General features: G+C 29.3%; 1 protein-coding gene and 1 pseudogene across 1 annotated transcript in view; both read left to right on the plus strand.

The window, feature by feature from the left end:
- LOC136969363 (acylamino-acid-releasing enzyme-like) overlaps nt 1-24,283 on the plus strand; it is a 105,740-nt gene that overhangs the window by 48,882 nt on the left and 32,575 nt on the right. Inside the window, exons 10-13 of the mRNA XM_067263495.1 lie at nt 6,848-6,905; nt 10,535-10,629; nt 18,188-18,239; nt 21,428-21,516. Of these exons, the coding sequence (XP_067119596.1) occupies nt 6,848-6,905; nt 10,535-10,629; nt 18,188-18,239; nt 21,428-21,516 (294 nt within the window). The remainder of the gene's footprint in view (nt 1-6,847; nt 6,906-10,534; nt 10,630-18,187; nt 18,240-21,427; nt 21,517-24,283) is intronic.
- On the plus strand, nt 20,272-20,636 carry LOC136969379 (uncharacterized; annotated as a pseudogene).

The following is a 24,283-nucleotide window of genomic DNA, read 5'->3' on the forward strand; positions in this document are numbered from 1 at the left end:
CTGATAAGGTATTATATCAGTAATGGATGTTGACACATGGTTATAATAACATGGTGTTGTGTATGGCATGGTCCATAGTGTTTATCTTAATTGTCTGTATTCACACAATATAAGAGAATATAAAGATCATAGACTTATCAAAGGGCAGAGTATACAAAGGAAAATAAGTTTGAGTTAAAAGTATTGACAATTTCAACTTATTACCATACTTGACCATATTATATGGAAAACTATATATACTGTGTTTGGGACCTAACAGCTTTGGTTTAATGAGGTTTTATTTTGTATTAATTGTGGTGTTATTTTTTTCTATTTGGCAATTGTTGTTTATTATGTGGTTAAACCAAGGGGGTGTTATGTTTCAACCATATGGCAGCCATATGGTTGAAACATAACACCCTTTTGGTTTAACCACATAATAAACAACAATTGCCAAATAGAAAAAAATAACACCAAAATTTTACATTTCGAAAAAAATATATATAAACGTAGGTTTAAAGAACACGTAGAAATAATAAAACATAACAATAATAGTGATTTAGTAAATCTGTCAAATGGGATGCAAATCGACCAGCAGTGGTATTATGTAATAGAGGGCGCAACTAGCTAATTGTTTTATGTGTTGGCACTCTACTGTGAAAAACGTTCTAGAATTGTAAAAAGCATAACGCTTTTCGAATAGTCTTAAAAGGTGTATATTTATAGAACCAAAATGTATTGGAAAATATTTAGAATACATTCGGGAAAAAATAGTAAGTACGTATTTTTTATAGAAAACTCTGTATAAGTCACACAGAACTTTGTAAACTATTTGCTCCAAAAATTTTTTTATATAAGAAAACTTTATAATTAATTGTAGCACTACTGTAAGTGCACGGGGAAATAAGAATTAAAAAAACGAATATGAAAACAGAACCCAGTGAGCACTGTATTGTTAATAAGGAGTATACAAAGAACTAAAAAGGTATAAAAAATGTGTTTTTAAAAATGTTTTTTAAGGAATTTTGTAAACCTTACTTTTGTACTCGCGTCACTCATGTTAATAAAAAAACCTTTGTTTCCTGTAGCACTGATGAGGGACCAGGACTCATAAAACTGGTCCGAAATGCATTTGATGAAAAACCAATAAAAAAGTTTTTAAGCCTGTTTAGCTGTAAGGCAGTCTACCGAATTTTTCGGATTAAAGAGACGACCACCTATTAAACATAAATACAGCTACTAAAAAATTTAATAAAGCTTTGGTTTAATGAGGTTTTATTTTGTATTAATTTGTGATTAAAGAATCTGTAACAAATTAAGTAAGAAATCTATGTTTATGGAAGAAACAGAACTTTTAAGCTTAAGATGAAAAATAGAATGAAAACATATATTCTTGTTATCTAAATGGTTTTGCATTCAGAATGAATTCAAAGATATAACTTGGTTTTCATTCATTGTAAAAACAAATGTTTTCAGCCTATTTAAGAAGGTTTCTTCAGATTTAGCTGTTAAAATTAAATTTACAAAATTCTAAAATGGAATGCTTTTCCAATCAAAACATTGCTGGTATTGTGTTTGCTTCATGGTTTATGTTTACCCAAATACAATGGGCAAAAAGTTGCTTGCCAAAAGGAGAAACATGTCATATTGCAAATTATAGATGAAAGACATTGTACTGTAATGATATTTAATTTGGTCTGTATGACAGTCAGGATGAGTCTAATGTGAGTATTTTTGTATTGTAAGCCTTAATGCTTATCAACATTTATGTTGAAAATGTTGTACACAATATAGAACTTCATGTGTCACCACTACAACAGTTATACATAGAACATTGTGGAGTATGGTACCAATACTCCACTGTCCTTCTACTTGTTGAGGGAAGTGGGTGGTGTCTGGAAAACATGTTGCTTCATGTACACCAACAGGAAGAAATCCATAGAGGCGAGATTAGGTCAGGTCAGCATGGAGGCCATGATGACAGGCCACAGTGATCAATTCAACATCATAGAAAAATTGCATTAAGTCTCTCCTGAACAGAAAAGGAGTTGTGAGGTGTCTGGAACATGCAGTCCTGTCTAAATTTAGAGATCAAATTATTTTATACACTAGTTATGTTGATGACATCTTGATAATGTGGTGGTACAAACTGGATCTAGAGGACTAGTTAATGTGCTACAACTACTATGATATAGCTTTTCCTTATAAGGGAAGCAGGAAAGCTCATATCAAATGCATTTCCTTGATATACCTATTAACTTGGAGAATTGGCAGCTGACCACTATAGTATTCTGTAAAGACACCTGTTCTCCACTTTTCATTCCAAAGCAGTCACATGATTCTCTTACATACAAAATTATTTTCTTTTGATCTTGAAAAGAGCTTTTAAACACTGTACTCTGCAACACATGATAGTAAGGAGGAGTTGGAATACATCACATCACTAGCAATATGACATTGTTATCACAAAACCTCATTAAGGTTTTTGTATGATAACATCAGCATCTCAAGGCCCACTCTCAACTACAGAAAGAGAAATTTGTTTTGGTTACTTATAACAAGGCATTATCTGCCATCTATAGAGAAATTCAAAGGCATCTAAAATCAGACTGGTATATAGGAGAAGCTCTATGGTGTTCTTGATAATGAATGACAAAGATCCTGTTGAGGATTTCTTCTTACCTGGGTATATGTTATTCCTCTATAGGACCTTCTCAAGGACCAATCATTAATGTATGTTGGTGCTAAAGCAACAGGAATGGCTATGATGATCAAAGGACATAAGTATAAAATTAAGAAAAGGTTGTCTAACACAGCTCTGGCCACATATATGGAAGATGATGAGGTCCAGGATAATGAGATTGTTGCACCAGACTCTGGATCCTGCATGGTTAAAGTACTTGGAATATCTTGAGATATAAAGTGCCATCAGAAATCAAACTGCCATTAATTATAAAGAGATAGACTCTCAACTGCTTCGTAAGCATGCTATGAGTTCCCATAAAACAATTATTTTGTTCTGTAACATTTTAAAGACATCTATTTATCTGTTACTGTATGATATGCATATATATTCTACAGTGCTTGTCCAGATTTCACATATTTGAATGTTCAATTTTGAACTTTGTTCTGTTGTTTGATTTAATATTCATTTCTGCATTAAGTTTATGAAACCTGAAGATGCCCATTTGAAACAGACAAAAATGTTTGTTTTACTAAATATAGTGATCTTAAATAGCTAGTTTTGGTTTATATATGCACACCTTGATAGTCCTGTGTATTAACTCTAACTTTTTCTGGGCTGGAGAAAAAAAACTAAGTAATTAGGTGGAATTTGTCATGCAGCACATTTTTTGTATTCTTTGGATAATTTTTTAAATCACAATATTTTGCTTCAAAATTGCACTATATTCAATCTGTTTTTTGTTTGATTAAAAACATATTACAGTTTACGATTGTTTAATTTTTAGTTTAATACAAATTTAAAATAATAAAATTTGAGGTTTACGAACAAAAGAAAAAAAAATTAATTTACAGAGATTTACTGAACTTTATACATCTGTTAGTTAGACACATCTGTTTTTTTTTTAAACAAAGCAAACACAGCTCTCTATCTAGAGTGGGGGAGAAGTTATTGCCATTATTTACACTATGTCTCAAATTATTTAGCTGGGAGAGGAGTTCATTGTTATCGTGAAGCGATGCATCAAAGTTCATCAACATATATTTCTACTTCAGACAATGAATATTTGACACTTTTTATATATTTTTTCAATGCTTTATATAATAATACACTATAATAAGTGATTAGTTAATTTTTTTCTTTGATTACACAATATACAGAAGTAATAAGTTTCCTGGTAAATTTTTCAGCTAGAAGCTTTTGATAGGAAATCATCTTGTCAAAGTAGAGTCAAATAACATGAAAACTAATAGAATTACACTAAAATAAAGTAATAAAATAAGAAATAATAGCTATTTTTTGATGTTTGTTTACATTCTGACTGCAGTCACGTGGATTGGTTCTTCATGGGAAAATCCAGACCAGACAGTTCTGAAAAACTCTCATTTGTTGAAGTTGATTTAGTCATAATATAAATTACCAATTAGAGCATAATAGACATAGAAACAAAAATTTTAAAGCCAATTAACAGCAAGAAGATCTTCCATAGACTTATTATAGAGAGGTGGAGTTTCCTGGGAATATTTATTGCTAGATAGTTTTGAAAACATATTTACTTGCCTAAATATTGTCGAATTAGCTAATTTAATGTCTAAGTACATTAAATTAGTTAATTAGAGCTAAAAAAACGATTTAAAAAGCGAATTTATTGAGATTGTTTACATTTTACTTCAAAGGTTGGAGGCTAAAGTCATTTTACTTCGAAGGTATCAAGGTCATTTTATCTGATCTGATTCTCCAAGATGAGGGTTTTTTCTAATGACGGATGTTTACATTAAACTTCTGAACAAATGATTTAGCATTCTTTTTCCAAATTTGCACCCTTAAATCAGCAGCCTCACATAAGTAAAAAATTTTTAAAAATTCAAATATAGGACAAAATATCATAATGAAGCTAAATTATAAATAAAATTTTAAGTCTATATATATATATATATATATGTACAATTTTTATACCAAATATATTTTTGGGAGGATTTCAAATTTTATTTGTAATTGTTCTTACTGTGATTTAAATATATACAATTTCAGAAAAGTGTTAATGTAAGTTCAACAGTATTTTATATCTATAATATAAATTTTCAGAAAATTCAAATAAAATATAAATATATCTTTTATTATCAAAACTTCATCAGGTCTGAAGTACAATTAATGAGCACATTCAGAAATGGCATTTAAATATTTCAGTGTATCAGACAGAAAAATAAACAAGAAAAAGTATTATAACTGGAAATAAAATGTTTAACTTATAAGGTAGAGACTGTTTTACAGATCTCAGTGAAAAGGTTTTAATTATTTCACTAGAACTAGAAAACTTTATTTTTACTTCAACTTTATTCAAGAAAACTTTATTTTTACTTTTATTATGAATGTGTGTGAATGTAGAATATTAATGTTTTATATTTTTGTTTATTCCTGAACTTTTTATAATGAAATAATAGTAGGTAAACTTTCTAATATGCAATTTTATTACAATGTCATTAAAATAATTTGTACTAAAAAGAGGGTGTAGGAAGGAAAAACTCATAAATAATATTTTGCTTATTTTCTATATAATAGCTATTTATCCAAAAAAAAGAATTGCTCTTCAATTCAGTCATTATCTTGAATGAAATAAATGTAGCTTAATATGTTTAGAAACTCTAAACCTCTCATTACTGCTTACTCACATGAATGTCATTAGCAAACAGAAATATGCTCTTATAATGAAAATCTGGAAAAACATTAAACTTCTCGTTGCAGTATCTGCCACAAGAACTATTAGAGATAAACTGTAAGCCAGTTCTTTGTAAAACCTGTCATAAAGTTAAAAACAACTGTCATTTGTAAGTAATAATTAACAACCACTGATAGTAGAATATATACAGTAGAATTTAGTTTTAACGGATTGCTTGGGCCATCTAAAATCATTCATTATCTTGCAAACTACAGATTTTCCACCCACTTGAGAAAATATCTGTTATTTAACTCTCTATTTAGAAGAAATGCTTTGAATATACTTTGAAATTGTTCAGTCTCTTGAGATCTCTATTCCATAGAAATATGTATGTTACCAGGTCATATATTATGCCATTCATGTGTATGATGGAAACTGTATATACTGTAAGCACAAAAAGAGGCAAATTAAAAACAAACTATTTGTACAATTCAATTTTACACATCCTAAATGTAAGAAGTGCATCATCAAACTCTACAAATTCCCAGAAACACCCAAATATTAAATAAACGTTGAAAAAATGCAAAGTTTACAATAGATGGGTCTAGAAAAAGTTTGTTATTCCGAGTTATGGATCTGCTAAAAGGAGATATTACATTGGTTTGACAGGACCTGAGAAAAAATCCATTGTTTTGCAATCTGTCAAAATGTGATTCTACTGTATTGTGGTTTTCAAAATGGGATAAGAGAGAGAGAGAATTTTTTATTCAAAGATATGTTTAAGGTCTCTATTTATAAATGATTTTGTAGTTAGTTATCTTAACTTTTTTTGTTTAATTATGTTATGCAGTATTCTAATTATGAACAAAATCTTATAAAAAACTGCTTTCAAAATGATATTATTTTGATTGTTTTCTTTTAGTTGTTTCTGTATCTGATGAAGTTAATAATAAAAGATATAAGTAGCCTATATTATTTTTGACTATCTTTTAATGAATTTATTTTCCAAATATAAACTAATGATGAACTTGCACTAATATTTCTGTTGTTAATGTCAGCACAAGGAACTTAATAATATGATTTAATAAATATCAGTAAATTTTTTTTAAAATGCCAGTTTTTTCTACTAGAATGTACAACCATTATTTAAAGTCATAAATTAAAATTTTTGAAGCAGAATTTCTCAAATACAAATATAAACATACAATAATCCGAATTTTTCAAATAATTGGCCAATATTTACAATGTGTTTCATTAAGTTATTTATTATTTGTAATCTTTAAAATGGATGATCCCATAAAAATGTACGTATTTAAAGGCAAAAACATATAGTTTAAATTTAAAGACATTTAATATTTTAGTTTCATAAAACAGCAACTCCCAATAAATGTCACTTTTTTTATGTATCCTGATTCAGTAAGTTTTCTTTCTTCTTTTGACATAATAGTTTTTAATTTATATGTATAAGTATTTTTTACTATAAAGGTGTGTCAAAGAAGAGTTTGGCAAAGTATTATTACTCTCTCTAGTGTGATTGGAAGACAAAAGAAGTTTCAGTGATTGTGGATGTTGTGGAGAGTCCAAAAGGTAATTTCCATTTAATTACTTTATTTTGATGAATTTAATATGAAGTAAAAATTTCAGTTATTGAATCACAAAGATAGTAATACATATATAAACAAACTGTCCTGAGGCTAATAGTTCTGATAATTTGGATTCCATAATAATAATTGTGGAATCCAAATTACAATATGGGATTTTTTTAAATTTTAATTGTTTTGTTGATAACTGTCAAAATTAGATATTAGCATTGACATATTCCTAGAAAAACCTTTTTATAACACTTTTTGATTTTTGAAATTAAACTCAAAATCTAATTGATATTTTTTATAATTCAAATCAATTATAATAATTTTTGATTTTCTTACCCTAAGCAATTTTTCTTATTTTGTATATATTACAGTTTTTCCTTTTTTGATTTTTAATTAAAAAATAATTACAGTAAAACATTGATCTATTGTTTTTGATAGGACTTGGGGAAAAAAATGACTGATGCAGGAAAATGACTGATGTGGGAAATTTATGATATTGATGTTTTTATTGTTTATCTCATATGAAATGTGTATTTTCCAGGGATAAGCCTATATGATAGCTTTCTGCAATACTAAATGATATGAACATGCATTTATTCTACATTTAAAAAAATTGTTAAGAATACTGTAATTTGTTCTATTTTCTATTGATAAGAATACCTAATATATTGGAGACAGCCACTCAGAAAAATTTGATATTGTGTAAAAATGCATTATTTATATGATAAACAACAACAGTATAACTGCCATTACTAATAAATCTGAAGATCTCTATGTCAGTATAGAAGATTATGTAGAAAAGTGCATTTCTTATTTTTTGGATAACCAGTTCATAATGTATTTTCATGTGTCACAATCTTTATTTTACATATGTAATATGCATATACTTTATGCTGCCAGCCATCTTGACTTCTGTTTTCAGCTCTTAGAACCTTGCTGCACTAGTTCTGAAGGGAGGGGATAAGTTAATGCAGAAATAGCTTAACCATCTTTTAACAAAGGGGCTTTAAATAGTTTTACCAGAAAATGTGTCCAATATATACAATAAAATAAAATACATTTAATTGCTACATAAATAATTGCAAGAATTATCCAATAAAAGACAATAATCTGTCTGCCTTTAGGTATGATTACAATATTATAGTACAGTACTGTATCTTATTATTCTATTAGATAAACACAGTATATTAAGAGGAGCTACTATACTAAGAGGAACGGAGAATCTATTCTGAGCTCTTTCTATAACTCAATGAGAGCAATACATGGGACATTCAATAAGTTTCCTTAGACAAATTGCTATTTTCTGCTCCATGTTAAATGGGTTTTGCTATGAGTAATCAGTTGAGATGCATTTGGGTTCCATGCTATCGATAGCTATTATGTTTTAACCAGTCACAATTTAGTTAACATTGTCTTTTTGTTGCGTGACTGCAACCTACCGTTTTCCAAGCAAACCACATGTCTTTAGTATTGTCGTGTACCAATGCTAGCCAAATATTTTTATGTTAAAATATCATTAAAGAAAGGACAATGCAGCCAGCAAACTACAACTTATCAGTTTGAGATATTAGTTAAAACACATCGGCTTTAGCCAGGGTCAGATTTAGGCATTTCAAGGCCCTTGAAACTCTGTGTGAGGCCTTTTACCAACACTTTACAATTTTAGAATCAATCTTATAAAAAAGAGAATTAACATAAACATATTAATTTTAATAATAAATGTTTCATTGTTAAAAAGTATTTGCAATATATTGTTAGATAAGCCTCAGATTAACGGGTCCCTAACTCCCTAACCCTTGAGCAGCATCGAGTTGGTAAAACCTGCTCTCTTTGTCACTGGCTTTAAATAGGAGGGCAAGTTGTTGAGTGGGGAGTGTGAAGGGTATGTCAATTAGGTGTCAGCTGGCTAAAAAATAATGAGACAAGTAGGCCAACAAATAAAACAAATAACAACCTTTAATAAGCTAAAGCAAGGAGTACACATAGACTACTACATGGCCTCTACATATAACTACAATCAAGCTTGTGCGGGGACAATCCATCTCATGATATATCGAATACTTATATCTAAGTTCTTAAATGCTAATTAACCGAGAGAGAGAGTTTACATTTCCTTAAGTAATATACCTCTTAGATCGATGGTTTCAGATCCCATTGTATGGGATGTTGGCGAAATGCACCAGGATCGGTGGTCAGTGAGGGTGGCGAGCAGTCCTCCTTCCTTTCATGTCAGGAACATCTTGGCAGGGAGACAGGAGCAAGAGTGGCGACGGACAGAAGCTTGTCCTGAAGCTTTTTTTGTTTTTTGTAGAAATTTTTGAGCTTCCTTTAAACTCAAGGTCCTAAACTACAGCTTACATAGCTTACTTGTAAATTTGGCCCTAACTCTGGCTTTTCTCATAATTCATTGCATAAACGAAACAGTAATGGCTTCAGAAGACGACAAAGTTCTTTAAAGCATGTATAATTCAGCCAAAAAGTATTATCTTGCAGAATAAGCTGAAATTCATGACATCCATGCTAATTTTTTCTATCTCCAATTGCTCATGAAGTAGTCATCCTTACACCTAAGGTAGCCATGTTATTTTACTTTTGTTACATTCCTAACGGCACCTTGAGAATGATTGATAAGAAAAGCTTACTTATCACACATGGCTAAAGGAACTGAAAATGAAATGTACAGCTCAAAATAGCATTTTCACAGTTGATTAAATGCAAATCACATGGTTCTGATAGAAACTGGTTTTTATCATATTCAATAATTTAAGGACAACTCAGAATAGGTCTTCAGGAATTCGTTTAGTTTTTGTACATGAACATTGGTTCATGTATGAAACTTGTGAACTAGTAACTTTGGATTTTACTTTTAAATATGGTGAACTTTTATTACTATACATGAAAATCAGTATTTTAATTTAACACCCTCTATTGTGGGTAGAATGATTGATGTGGGATATTTTTCTTAGTTAAAATACAGAGCAAAACATTACGGAGAAAACGAACTATGCAGGAATGAAGAATATGGGAAAAATTAACATTATATATGTGAGTCCTTCTTTGGGACTGGAGAAAAAAACAATAGATGTAGGTGAAAACGATAGATTAATGTTTCACTGTATTTTGTAATATACAATTTCTCCAGTTTGTTTTAAAAATTAATTAGAATTTGTTACTTGAGACAAAAATTTAAAAAAAAAAGATTATTTTTTTCAGAACTTTTATTTAAAATATTGAATAATGGATAAAAATAATTTTAAAATTTATTAATATTTTAACAATTAACAATATTGCTGAGAAAATATTTGCTATTTAAATAAATTTTAGAAAAAGAGATGAATTTTTGTGATTTATAATAATTTTTAAAAAGCAAATTTAAAACTTTTATAAATATATTTGTTTCTAATTTGGTTCATTTTTTCTTAATTAATATATGCATAATACCATAGTTTTTTATATGAGGTTCTAATTAAATGGAAATTAAAATATTAATATATTAATATGAAAAATTTATCTAAATTTTTTTTTCCATTTAATTATTGCTGACTTTGTTTTGTATTAATCATTTTATAATATATTATTTCTTATAGTTTCAATTTAAAAATTTTTTTGAATATTCTGAAACAGAAAAAGAGTTTCCAGGAATATATGTCTTTGATTTCCCTTCAAAATGTTGGTTTAAAAATAATGTGATTTTTCATACACAATGGAGATCTAAACAGGTAAATATACATATATATATACAGTAGAACGTTGTTTATCCGAAAGCCGGTCAATCGAAAGCTTTCCAGTCAACCTGTGTCATGCTGAATCGAACGTTTTTGATACTAGATTAACTTCTAAAGTATACCTTTTTGGTTTAAGAAATAATTTTTAACAACATAATAGTCTCGATTATTATTATAAAAATTTTCATTAGGCTTAAAATTGACGAAAATTCAACACGAAGTGACATGCAACAGAGAAAAATTTCAACATGGGATAGGTTAATATATTTTTTCGTACATAATCGGTTATCTGAAAAATAATTTATTTGAACAACCCCAGTCTCCAATTGATTCAGATAAACGACACTCTACTGTATATGTATATGTGTGTGTTATTTTTAATGGATATTAATTAATACTTGAAATTATTACTAAATGAAAATTTGTAATTATGATGTTAAATTATTTTGTAGCATATCAACTAACTATAATCAAGAGTACAAAATAATCTTTTTACTATACAATTAATACATTGAAATTACAGTAAGAAATTATATTAAATATAATATTTAAAATATTTTTTTGTTGCTGGATGTTCTAGTTTTTAGATGTGTTTGTTTTTTTATACATTTGGTTTTACAAGTTGTGTATTAATTTGATTTGTATTATTTTAAATTACAGAATATTTTGTTTTACCATTGATTATTCTTTATTAAATTTGAAAAATATTATTTATAGTTATCTAATAAACATATAAAAATTTAATATTCTTTACCTAAAAAAAAAAACAATATGAATTGCAACAGAAATATAGCAAGTGCTATAAAGTGGTATAAAATATTTGTCTTGAACCACCAAAGCTCCTACTAGTAATATTATAATAATAATTTTCACAATGAACATCTATTAGATACTGGTAAATTTCACAAGACAACTAATTTGATAACCTAAAAATCAGCTATAAGAATGCTCGCTTTAAAATAGCAGATATTTTCTTCGATCATCAGGCTAATGTTTGAGAATAGAACTGCATGTTTTGAAACAAACAGGTTCAGATATGCAGTCTTTCACTAATTGGTGCAGATAATTCCAGCAGAAAACTCAAAAACATTGGATTAAACAAATGGAGCATATTTTCCATGCAGTTGAGAATGTCTTTGAAATTGCACTGAATATACTTAAGTAAGGGCTTCAATTCCACCACCTTATTATCTTATGCCTTAGATCCCAATATTGTAGTTCATTTTGACCAGGCCAAGATTCTCCATCAAACATCCAACAGAGCACAGCCTCGATACCTAGAAATTATGGAGATATGCAAGACAGCTTTAAGAAAAATATCTATCAACTTCAAAGATGATAACACTTTCTAAACTGTGTGGAAAATATGCCTCTATCTCCCTTGATCTTTAATATTTCCATGAGTTTTCTGCTGAAACCATCTTCACTAATCAGTGAGTGGCTATATAATTGAACCTGTTCACTCCAAGATGTACAGGTATGATATTGTTGGAAATAATTATAAATAGGAACAGGACAGCAACAAACTCATTGGAGCAAAATTTTAATATATGAATTTTAAAAAGTTTGTCTCTAATGAAATAATTTTGCATTAAAGAAACAAATACAGTCAAACCTGTTTTTATGCGCTCTTTTTATGTGCGATTTTTTTTAATGCGAATTTTTAATTTGTGCGGTTTTTTTTTGTGCGGTATAGTTGGCGACTAGTCTGGTGCGATTCGTCATGTCTCATGTTGACTTATTATAGCTAAATAAACTTATTATAGCATAAATGCACTTATTATAGTAATATTATTGCATGAATATGCGAAAAATGAAATAATTTACTTTTTAAGTCAACAAAACACCACCTGGACAAAAATATGTAAAACAGACGATAGACCAGACGATGCAGTCAAGTGCTGACATCTGTTGTCAATAAATTCTATTTCGTACGGTTTTGAGTTATTTTCTATGTGAGACTTTTTTTATGCAGTTCCTGTTGACCGCATAAAAAAAATATTCTTTTAATTGTGTTGCGAAAACTATTTTTTACAGCCATTCGTGAAGTTTCATGCGATTTTTTTTATGCGTTTTTTTTTTAATGCGGTCCCTATCTCTCGCATAAAAACAGGTTTGACTGTATAGTAAATAAAGAAAATATTTGAATATTGTTTTAGTAAACAGTCTTTTCTTCTTTATATAAATAAATATGTTTTAAATAAATAAATATGTTAAAATAAATTATAAAGTATAAATAAATAAATATGTTCTTTATTTAAATTCCTGAAAATAAAATAAAAACTGATAATAAAACAAAGTGAAACATAATTTTGAAATATAATGTATATCTTATAAGAAAGAAATTTCAATTTTTTTTTTAAAAATTGCAATAAATTCCTCTTTGAAGTTTATACTTTTAAGTTAAAAAATTTTACAATTTATTTGTAATTATGTTTGCAAATGCTAATGTTTTATATAATTATATATGATATAGTAATTAAAATGCACAAAAGACTACATAAATTAAAAGGGAAAAAAAATCATACTTTCTAGACAGCATGAGCTTTTAATAGTTTTGAATATTATCTCTGAAAAGTTTAATTAAAATTCTAATTATTAAATTTAGCAAGAGATGGCGCCTAATGCCTAACTCTAGTACCAAATTACCTTAAATTATTAATATTACTATAGCCATTTGCTAGCCGATAATTCGGCATTGGTTGATCGTTATCTGAAAAGTTATATACAGTCATTGACAAAAAAGTTATGCTCTTAAGTAAAATAACAATAAATAAACTTTACTTCCGGTAACAAAATTGTAATAATTTATTAAATGAATGCTTTCAACTTTACCCAAGGTCTGCTTCAGGCTATAGAACAATTTCAAAACCGGAATGTTAGGAAAAGAACATTTTGAAGATTAATTTATAATATTTTAAATATACAAATAACAAAGATTTAATGGTTGTAAATACACAAGTTCACTATACACATATAATGCAACCCTTGTGTACTTATTATTTGAGAGTGCAGCATGCCAGTAAATAATATAAGTTCAATGTGCATTAATGTTGCCATGTTCCTCACACAAGCTAATGCCAGGCATATGATAATGTGTTACCATCCTTAAAATTGATGCACTTGCCCATCAGGCTAGCCTTGTACAGGGTGATTCAAAAGTCACACAAATTTTAAAAAATTGATAACTCACAAACTACAGTAGGATGATGCGGTTTTCACAGAAATGCTTAGAAAGAAGTGGGATTTTTTTAGGTTTAATAAAAATTTTAGTGCCAAAATAGTTACATTTCTTGCCATAGATGACACTTGATAAGCTTACATCATTTGTGTAGTTGTTATTAGAGCTTACACTAAGAACATTTTTATTTTCTTATTCTTATTTTAACTAATTTACAAATGCTACAGTGCCATCTATGGCAAGAAATGTAACTATTTTGGTACTAAAACTTTTATTACACCTAAAAAATCTCGCTTTTTTCTAAGCATTCCTGTGAAAACTGCATCATCTTTGTAAATAGTTTGTGAGTTATTAATTTTTTAAAATTTCTGTGACTTGAATCACCCTGTATATTTCTAGGGCCTCCAGGGCCCTAATATGGTCAGTATGAAAGACCCATTTTATTAGCCTGCTGCTAGGAAGGTCGATGTTGCACTTCTGGGTCTGTCGCATATGTAGATAGGGTGGTGGTGTGCCTTTTGTTATCAGTGTCATACTTGTGTTCCCATACCCTTTGATGTATGGAACATTTGGTGAAACTGATGTGAACCAAGTTTCTCTGGAACCTGTCGTCCTTCACTGAAACATTGTACACACTGTGCTCTACGATCATCAGGTTTGTCCTTTGCATTTCATAATAAAGCATATATTGATTGGAACCTTTTGTAAGTTAGCTTGGTGCCTGTTATGCTCACTATTTTCTTATTTAAAGTATGTACGTATTGGTTGTATTCTGTTATCGTGCGCTTAGCATTAGGGTCATGATTCTGAGCTTCGTTGGAAACCTCTGGGTAATGGAAGTGTTGCCCCTGGTCCGTTGGTTGGAGAAGGTGCATGCCAAATCTCATATTAAGTCCTTCCTGTATCTGATTTATTGCAATGTCCTCCAGATGTTGTAATTCTCTTACCACGTCTTCCCAATTGGAAAGTGTGTAATACAAAGTTTGGAATGCACCTTCTCCAACCAATGAGCCAAGGGCAACACCTTCGTTACCCATAAGTATGACATTGACAGCAAAAAGCACATCACTGACCCAGAAGTGCATGTGGACCTTCCTAGCACCAGGCTAATAAAACAGGCCATATTATATATTATATAATATGGCCTGTTTATATTTTATGGCCATATTATATTTTCATACTGACCATATTAGGCCCTGGGGACCTATTCTGAGCTCTTCCGATAACTCAACGAGAGCGATACACGGAACATTCAATAAGTCCCCTTAGAGAAAGGCAGTTAACGAACCTTAGACAAATCCCTATTCTGTGCTCCATGTTAAGTGGGTTTCGCTACGGGTAATCGGTCAAGATGCATCTGGGTTCCATGCTATCGATAGCTGTTATGTTTTAACCAATCACAGTTTAGTTAACATTGTATTTTTGTCACATGACTGCAACCTGCCGTTTTCTAAGCGACGTTTTCTAACGTGGTTTTAGCATTGTCGTGTATCAGCGCTAGTGAAATAGTTTTGTTTTAAAATGTCGAAGAAAGGACAACAAAGCCAGCGAACTACAAGTCGTCAGTTTGAGATGCTCATTAATTTTATGGAAGACAACCCTAAATTAATGTCAGGGGAGTTAGATGCTTCCTTTACCATAAAAGACCACCAGAAATTGTGGCAAGAAATAGCCGATCGTCTGAATTCCAGTGAAGTCGGCTCACAAAAAGATCCAGAAATATGGCAAAAAGTAACTGATAGCTTTGAATATAAATATATAAATATATGACTATCATTTTAATTTATACATATGCGAATGAAATCTATTTCAGAAATAATGTTTATGCTAGCTACTTACTTTAAATTTTAACAAGAAAGCAATTACATTATTCATACGATATTCATAAACAGTTAAGGTAATTATTTTTAATAATTACCTTAACTTGTTACCAATACAACAACATAGTTTATTAACTCTCTCTCCAATTGCTCGTGAAGTAAAATCATTCTTACAACAAAAGACGCTATGTTGTTTTCACTTTCATTATGTTCCTAACAGCAGCTCGAGAGTGACCGATAACAAAAGCTTAGTTATCACACGTGGCTATCGGAACTGAAAACGAAACGTGCAGCTCTGAATAGCATTTTCATGATTGATTAAATGTGAATCACATGGTTCCAATAGAAACTGGTTTTTATTGTATTCATTAGCTTAACGATACAACTCAGAATAGGTCCCCTGGAGGCCCTAGAAATATACAAGGCCAGCCTGATGGGCAAGTGCATCAATTTTAAGGATGGTAACACATTATCGTATGCCTGGCATTACTTGTGTGGGGAACATGGCAACGTTAATGCACATTGAACTTATATTATTTACTGGCATGCTGCACTCTAAATAATAAGTACACAAGGGTTGCATTATATATGTATAGTGAACTTGTGTATTTACAAGCATTAAATCTTTGTTTTTTGTATATTTGAAATATTTTAAATTTAATCTTCAAAACATTGTTTTCCATTCAGGTTTTGGAATTGTTCTATAACCTAATACCTTGCTTACCTAATGAAGCATACCTTGTTACCCAAGGTCTGCTTAGCTAAGGTCAAAAGCATTCATTTAATGAATTATTAAAGTTTTGTCATCGGAAGTAAAGATTATTTATTGTTATTATTAGTATCAGTGATTAAGTTAGAAGATATCTTTATCTTAAATAAAATTACCCAATTATGGTGAAATCTTGAGACTACATAATTTTAGAATTTAGTTTGTAGTTTCTATGTCAGTCTTAATGTTTATTTAGAGAAATTATTACAGAAAGAAATTATTAATATTTCAATAAAATTCAATTTAAATATTTCTGGATCTGTAAATTTGACATTTTCAGTTCTAAAACTATTTATTGAAAACTGAATATATTAATCAAATATATTTTGATAACCAATAATTATCAATTGTCAAAATATTGGGTTGGCCAATAAGTCTGTTTTGTTTTTTTTTAGCTGAAAATAAAAGACAGTTCTTTTTCCATAGAAAATAAAAATTTTATTCAATAATATATTGACCATTTTTATCCAGTACCTTTTGCCATTTTTTTGGGATCTTCATAATTCCTTGTTCAAAAAACTTCTGGTTTTTTTAGTAAAAAATTATTCTGAATGCTGTTTTATGTCATCATCAGAAACAAAGCACTGTTCTTTTGATGAATTTTAAAGGGAGCAAAACAAGTGGTAATTGGAAAGGGCAAGGCCAGTGAATATGGAAGATGAGGTATGACATCCCAGACAAGCTTCAACAATTTTTGCCGGGATTGCAATGACACATGTGGCCAGGCATTATCATGGTGAAAGACAATGCCCTTGTGATTAACCATTTCTGAATGCTTCTTCTGAATCATTGTGTTTAATTTGACCAGTTTGGACACAGTATATATTGGAATTGATTGTTTTGTTTTCATAAGCAGCTCATAAACAAAAATCCTCTTCCAGTCCCTCCAAATCAAGAATATGACTTTGTTTGGATGAAATCCTGCTTTAGAAGTAATTGTGGCAGTTTGGCACTCTTCTTCTGTGATCTTTTGCACTTGATGTTGACATAAACAATCCATTTTTTTTTTTATTTCCATTACCATTCACTTCAGAAACGAGTTGCTCTATCATGTTTTTTTTTGAGTGAATTGCACATGGAAATGCAATTCACTCAAAAAATGCTTGGACTTGCATTTGCACTTACACTTGCATTTGTGTGTAACCCAAACATTGATCTTGCTGACATAACTAAATTGACACAGATGATTTTCCATGCTTGATTTCAGTATTTGAAGAATATCTGCAATCTCCTACATTGTATGGTCTGGATTACTATTGACTAATACTTTTACTTGATCACTATCAATCTCAACTGGCTGACCTGACATGGTGCATCTTGAATGGAAAAATCTTCAGAATAAAATCTTGCAAACCACTTCTGGCACACACATTCTCTCATGATATTTTTACCATATACCTCTCATATTTTTTTGCAGGTTTGTACCATATTTTTGCCTTTTAAAATAAAAAGCATAATTTGTTGATAATGCTCATTTTGTTCACTTATCTTTTGAATACTGTCAAATATACAAAATTAAACTAATTGTTAAGCTTTATTTTTGACAAGTGTCAATGAAATGTCACTTATCACCTTTTTCAAGGTTTAAACTATTAATAATTGCTTTTCAGAGTATCTAACTCTATCAGCAAAAACTGCACAAACTTATTGGCTAAGCCCAAAATATTGAAAGCTTCCAATTTTATTTTTTTAGCAAAATATTTTTATTTTCTACTTATTAAACAAACTTAAATTTTTTTAACTTTTCATTTATTTAAATTAATTTATTTATTTTTTCTGTAGGAAATAGTTTTGGTTAATGTAATGAATGGAAAAGTGCAGCTTCTTACTGAAGGTATGTATCTAACATTTACTTGAATAATCCACACACCTATTTTTTAAGATATTGTAAGAAAGAAAAAACTTACCCAATTTAATTTATTACATGTGAAACAAATTTTACTAGTTTATGGTATTAACATAACAGCAATCTTTACTCTTGCAATTTTGTAGCAATTAATATGGCAGTGTTCAGTTTACAAGTCCATGTGGTATTAAAAGATGTAAATACTGAGGAAAAATATAAGTTATTTGTATGTGCAATAAAGATATCTTTTCTGCAAATCATAATATCATAATATATTTCATATTTCATAATATATTTCATAATGAATTAATATACTAATTAAATAAAAGTAAGACTTTTTTTTCTTGCGAAGACACAATGCAGTGACAGTTGATTTAAAACACTGGGCAAATTTTCATCCATTATTCGGTCTGCTGTCACTGCATTGTGTCTTCGCAAGAAAGAAAACATAAAACACGGTTTTCTCAAGATAAAAGCAAGACTTCTTTATGTTGTTTAATTTGAATTGAAGGTTAAAGTAGAAGGTAGTTAAATTGAAGTTTAAAATAAGAGGTAATTTAGATAAAAAGATTAAATATACAACTAATAGTAAATAATTTATCCTTATTTTTATAAAATTAATTGCACTAAACTATTGACTACAGATGATGACTTTATTAAGCAAAGTCATTAAGTTGATAAGTGAAATTTACCACTATCAATATAAGCAAGACACTTAATAATTGGAAGCATTCTGGGCTTCACCAGTTGTATCACCAAATTGGTTTTGAATAAGCTGCACATCCCAATTTTTTGTCAAGATTTTTTTGAGAAAGCATTTGGTTTATATGGATAAATAACATATATTTTCTATTTTCTTTAAAAAAATTAATATGCAGACATATTTATTAATGATGAAAAAATTCATATTCCCAACTTCAGTTTTGTTTAATTTAATATCATTTACAAAATAACATTAACATAATAGAAACAACTTGATTAATATTACTAAAAAAGTAACCATCACATCAAATTTTAAATTTAAAAAATGATCCAAAAGAACAAGCATCTCTGACCTGTGTAATCATGAAAATGATGATGATAAATTTTTTCAACTTAGTTTTATAGGTTTGAAGATCAATGTCACATTTATTGAATTATAATAATAACATATAATAATAATATTATTATATATATTTAATAATATTATTATATGTTATTATTATTAATACATACAGAATAATAATATTACATACAGAAAAAAACAGGACAAAATACTGCTACATTTGTAAGAATCCTATACCCAAATGAGAATAGAAACAAAATAAAACAAAGTTTTGTTAAAATCAGATGATGATTACTGAATTATCATTGTGTTTTTTGCCTTCTGTGACATCTTCCATTATAGAAAGTCTGCCATGTTGTTGCTCACTAAAAGTGGTGCCACTCTTACTTTGACTGTTGTCTTAATATAACTATGCTTAAATTGTCTGCTGGATAGCTGAATGGATTACAGCATCAGCTCTCACTTTGTCCCCAAGAGACCAAAGTTTATGTCTGAGATGATTTGAGGATTTTTTGAAGGAAAATTGACCCAGATGTATTGGGCTCCATCTCCACTGTCCAGCCAACTCCATTGCAAGTTTTTTTGAACTTATGATGGGTAGAACATAGGCCCTTATAAAGCCTAAACAAGGTGCAAAGAGAACAAATAAAAGGAAATTTAAATAACTTTGATTGAATTGGTTGTAACATAAATGAATTGAAATATTTGATTAAATTAGATCAAAATTAGTGCTATACTACTAAAACACTGAGATTGTTTGTTTGGAATTAAATATAAAAAAAGTGGTGCACAATAATGCCAAATGTGTAATAAACTGGTAACACTGCTGATGATGTCATTCTGTATGGCATCACTTTTTAAAGTTGCTGATTAGTGTCTTATAACTATACTTAAATTATCCGATGTGTTAATTTCAGTGACATATTGAAATTATCTTGTATGTAGCTAATTTAATGAATGTATTTCTTTGCCATGATGAGGAAGAGAGGTCATAATTGGTCCATAGACAACGAAAAGAGAGGTCTATTAAAAAGAGTCAGAGAAACTGATGAATAACAGGTTGAATGTCTCAATGATCATAGAGAAAGATACAGAAACAAAAGGAACAAAAGGAGAATGAAAGAGTTGAATGTCTCAATTTCTAGAGAGATAAGCCTAACAACAAAAGAGTTCGAAAATCAGATACTGAACAATCTGAATGCCTCCATCAACAAAACATTTGAAATGAAGCAAGAAAACCTCAATGACATAACCTCTCTGCTTATGTAGGACAAATTATTAAGATCTGTTCCCATTGTTGTATGCATCTTTTTTATGATGAGACTGCTAACTTTTGCTAAATGAGTGGAAAAGTCAGGTTGAGTAATTTGCATCCTTTATCCCAGAACTTTACAATTTATTTAGCAATATTAAACCTATTGCAAAGGAGTTTGGGAAGGTTAACTCTTAAATCCATAATTTTAAACCAACAAAATATTCAACTGTGAATAATATCAAATGGATTGAACTATTTGATTAAATTATCTTAAATAAACCTATATTTCACTGAAATATTGAATTTACAGTATTTTCTATTTATAAATTTTAAGTAGTAAGTGACCCAACAGGTCACTGGTAGTCTAGTATGTTAATATAAGTCATATTTTGAAAGACTTACACAACCAAAAATCCAGCTTGTGAAACAACGGTGAAGAAAAATGAACATTTTCAATTGCTTTTAGTAACTATCCTCAAGTTAAAGAACTTACTTGGATTCATAAGCTGGATTTTTTGGTTGAGTAAGTCTTTTGTATATTATCCAGTATTTAGTGCATTTATTACTTACCATATTTTGAATTCTTTTATCAAAATTTGGTATACAGAACTAAACATTTTAAATTTTTATAAAGTGCTATCTTTTCATTTACTCTCTTTTTTAATAGAATATAAAACACATTTTTATTTTTGGATAAATATTGTCTTTTTAATATGTCAAAATATTTGATAAATATCATTAATGTAATAATGATGAATTTGTTTATGAATATTTAATTATTGTATCTTTATGACTTTTCATTTGTTTTCTGAATTATTTTGAAATGCAGTGAATTTTTTTTAATTTTAAAACTTTATAATAAAATTTGTTTAACAGATGAAAGCATTGGATCATGGAAAGTTTTGGATGTATGGAATGACAAAATTGTAGCATGTTGTTGTTCTCCAAATAAACTTCCTCATATTGTGAGTTTTTTATTTTTAAAAATTTTTAATTTGTAGTAATGTTTGATATTCAGTTAAGGGAATTATTTATAGTATATTAGATCTTATTTTTTGATGAATGCTAATGTTGATCGGAAAATAAGTTTATAGTACCATGTAACTCAAAAGAAAAATTTTAATAGAATAAACTGACAATATATAATAAAGTTGATACTGCTATAATATTTTTTAAATACAATGATACCTCATATTTCAAATTTAATTCATTCAAGGAGGTCATTTGAATTCTGAATCACTTAAAGTCTGAATTGATTTTTTCCATGGAAATCCATTCCCAAACCATAAACAATACCCATTTTGATAACATTAAAATAGCAAATATACATAATTTAAGATGAAAATAACATAACAAAATGCCCTAATAATACATTGAAACATGAAAACAATAAATAAAATACATAAATACTGTATAATAAAATGAAAATAGCATGTACTGGTTGCAAATCATCAACTTTGGCATCTTAATATGTCTGCCAGATCTGCCACAGATGTGTTGCTTTAATGCTTTTTTGATGAGTTTTTTTTTAAATCTTACTGGTTGATATTACAACCTCCCTTTTAGACTTTGTTGCTTTTACACACTTCTCAGATGCCATATATGTTATGTTAATATGTAAAGATTGGGTTAAACAGAAAGATTTGTGTATTTTTAACAGCTGTCATTAATTAATATAGATGTGTGATTTAATTATAACACTTGTGAAATTTAACATATTATTGCTAATGTGAAATTGGAAGCTTATTTTAAACTTTTTACTTCACATATTTATTGAACAAAATCAAGTTGAAATGTCTTCAGATAAAAACATATCAGAAGTATTATGCTTTATGAGTTTCAGAAAGGATATAATGCTGTACAAACAGGAAAAATACAGTCTAACTTGGTTATAACATCATCGGATGTAACAACAACCCTAATGTAACGTCAAATTTTTATCTGTCCCACAACTTTACTATACTAGATAATGTTAAAAAAAACCTGCTTGTAACGACATAAAACTCTGTTTTAACGTCATATTTGAAGGCACTCCCAAATTTACAAAATTAGATTACAAATTTTATTTCACAAAGAAAATACTACATGTTTAGTCCTAGGGTCAGAGTCCACTTCCTAGAACGACTGTGGGTGGTACTCTCACCACCTGACTTCAGTGGGGTGAGGTTTGCTACACTTTTAACCAGATCAGTTATTATGTACTCATTTTTAAATTACTTTATGCTAAATTGTTAAATATTCTATTATTTTTAATATAACCTATTACATTAAATAGTTTATAAAGAAATAATTGAATTACAGTCAAACCTGTTTTTATGCGCTCTTTTTATGTGCGATTTTTATTTGTGCGATTTTTTTAATGCGAAATTTTAATTTGTGCGGTATAGTTGGCGACTAGTCTCGTGCGATTCGTCATGTCTTACGTTGACTTATTATAGCTAAATAAACTTATTATAGCATAAATGCACTTATTACAGTAATATTATTGCATGAATATGCGAAAAATGAAATAATTTACTTTTTAAGTCAACAAAACACCACCTGGACAAAAATATGTAAAACAGACGATAGACCAGACGATGCAGTCAAGTGCTGACATCTGTTGTCAATAAATTCTATTTCGTACGGTTTTGAGTTATTTTCTATGTGAGACTTTTTTTATGCGGTCCCTGTTGACCGCATAAAAAAAATATTTTTAAATTGTGTCGCGAAAACTATTATTTACAGCCATTCGTGAAGTTTCGTGAGATTTTCTTTTATGCGTTTTTTTTAATGCGGTCCCTATCCCCCGCATAAAAACAGGTTTGACTGTATTTTTAATTGGCATACATTAGTTTAACCTTTTGTTGCCATTTGATTCGACATTATTCTCAAAACCAGAAGTTCTACCGTTATTGAAACTTATGACAAATAGAAATTTCTTATGAAAGGTAATTTTTGAAATTTTTAATTACATCGATGTAAACTTAGACATAATAATGTATATAAAGTTGATTTAAACATGTAATTTGCATTTTTATACATACGATAATAAATTTATTATGATAATAATAGACTTCGCAGATAACGACACTCGGTTATAACGTCAAAAAATTGTCGGTCCCATGGATGATGTTATAAACAAGTTAGACTGTATTCATAATGTATATGGGGAAGATGCTTTTAAACTTCAAACATGTCATATGTAGTTTAAAAGTTTTGTTCAGGAAATTTTGAACTAAAGGATACAAAATGTTCAGGGGTGCTCAAAAGCTCTCAACAAAGAAAAATTGCAAGAAGAAATTCCTAAAAAAATTGATGAATAATACACAATATATATAACCAAACACACCAAAAATAAAGCAAAAAAAAAAAGCACTGAAAACATATGCACATAATGTGAGAGTGAGAGACAACTTGGATGCACAACAGAGTGCAGTTTAAACATTGAAGCATCATTCAAACTCTGAGGTGAATTTTTGCCAAATTTAGCATTTGAACTCTGAAACATTCAAAGTTAGTTATTCAAATTACAAGGTGAGTATAGTCAGACCCCTTAATAATCAAAACACAAATTGTCAAGGCAGCAAAGACATCAGCCTGCCATTCCAGAAAACCAAAGTTCAAGTTCAGGTCATGAACATCAGGAATTTTTTGTGAGTGGTTTGTCCCAGATATGTTGGCCTTGTTTCTTACTGCTTGGCTCCTATGGTGAGACTGGTCAAACACATGATGGGCCAGGAAAGAAAGGCT

Source organism: Centruroides vittatus, unplaced genomic scaffold (assembly GCF_030686945.1).
Source record: "Centruroides vittatus isolate TY-2023 unplaced genomic scaffold, ASM3068694v2 contig_1777, whole genome shotgun sequence".
NCBI classification, from domain to species: domain Eukaryota; kingdom Metazoa; phylum Arthropoda; class Arachnida; order Scorpiones; family Buthidae; genus Centruroides; species Centruroides vittatus.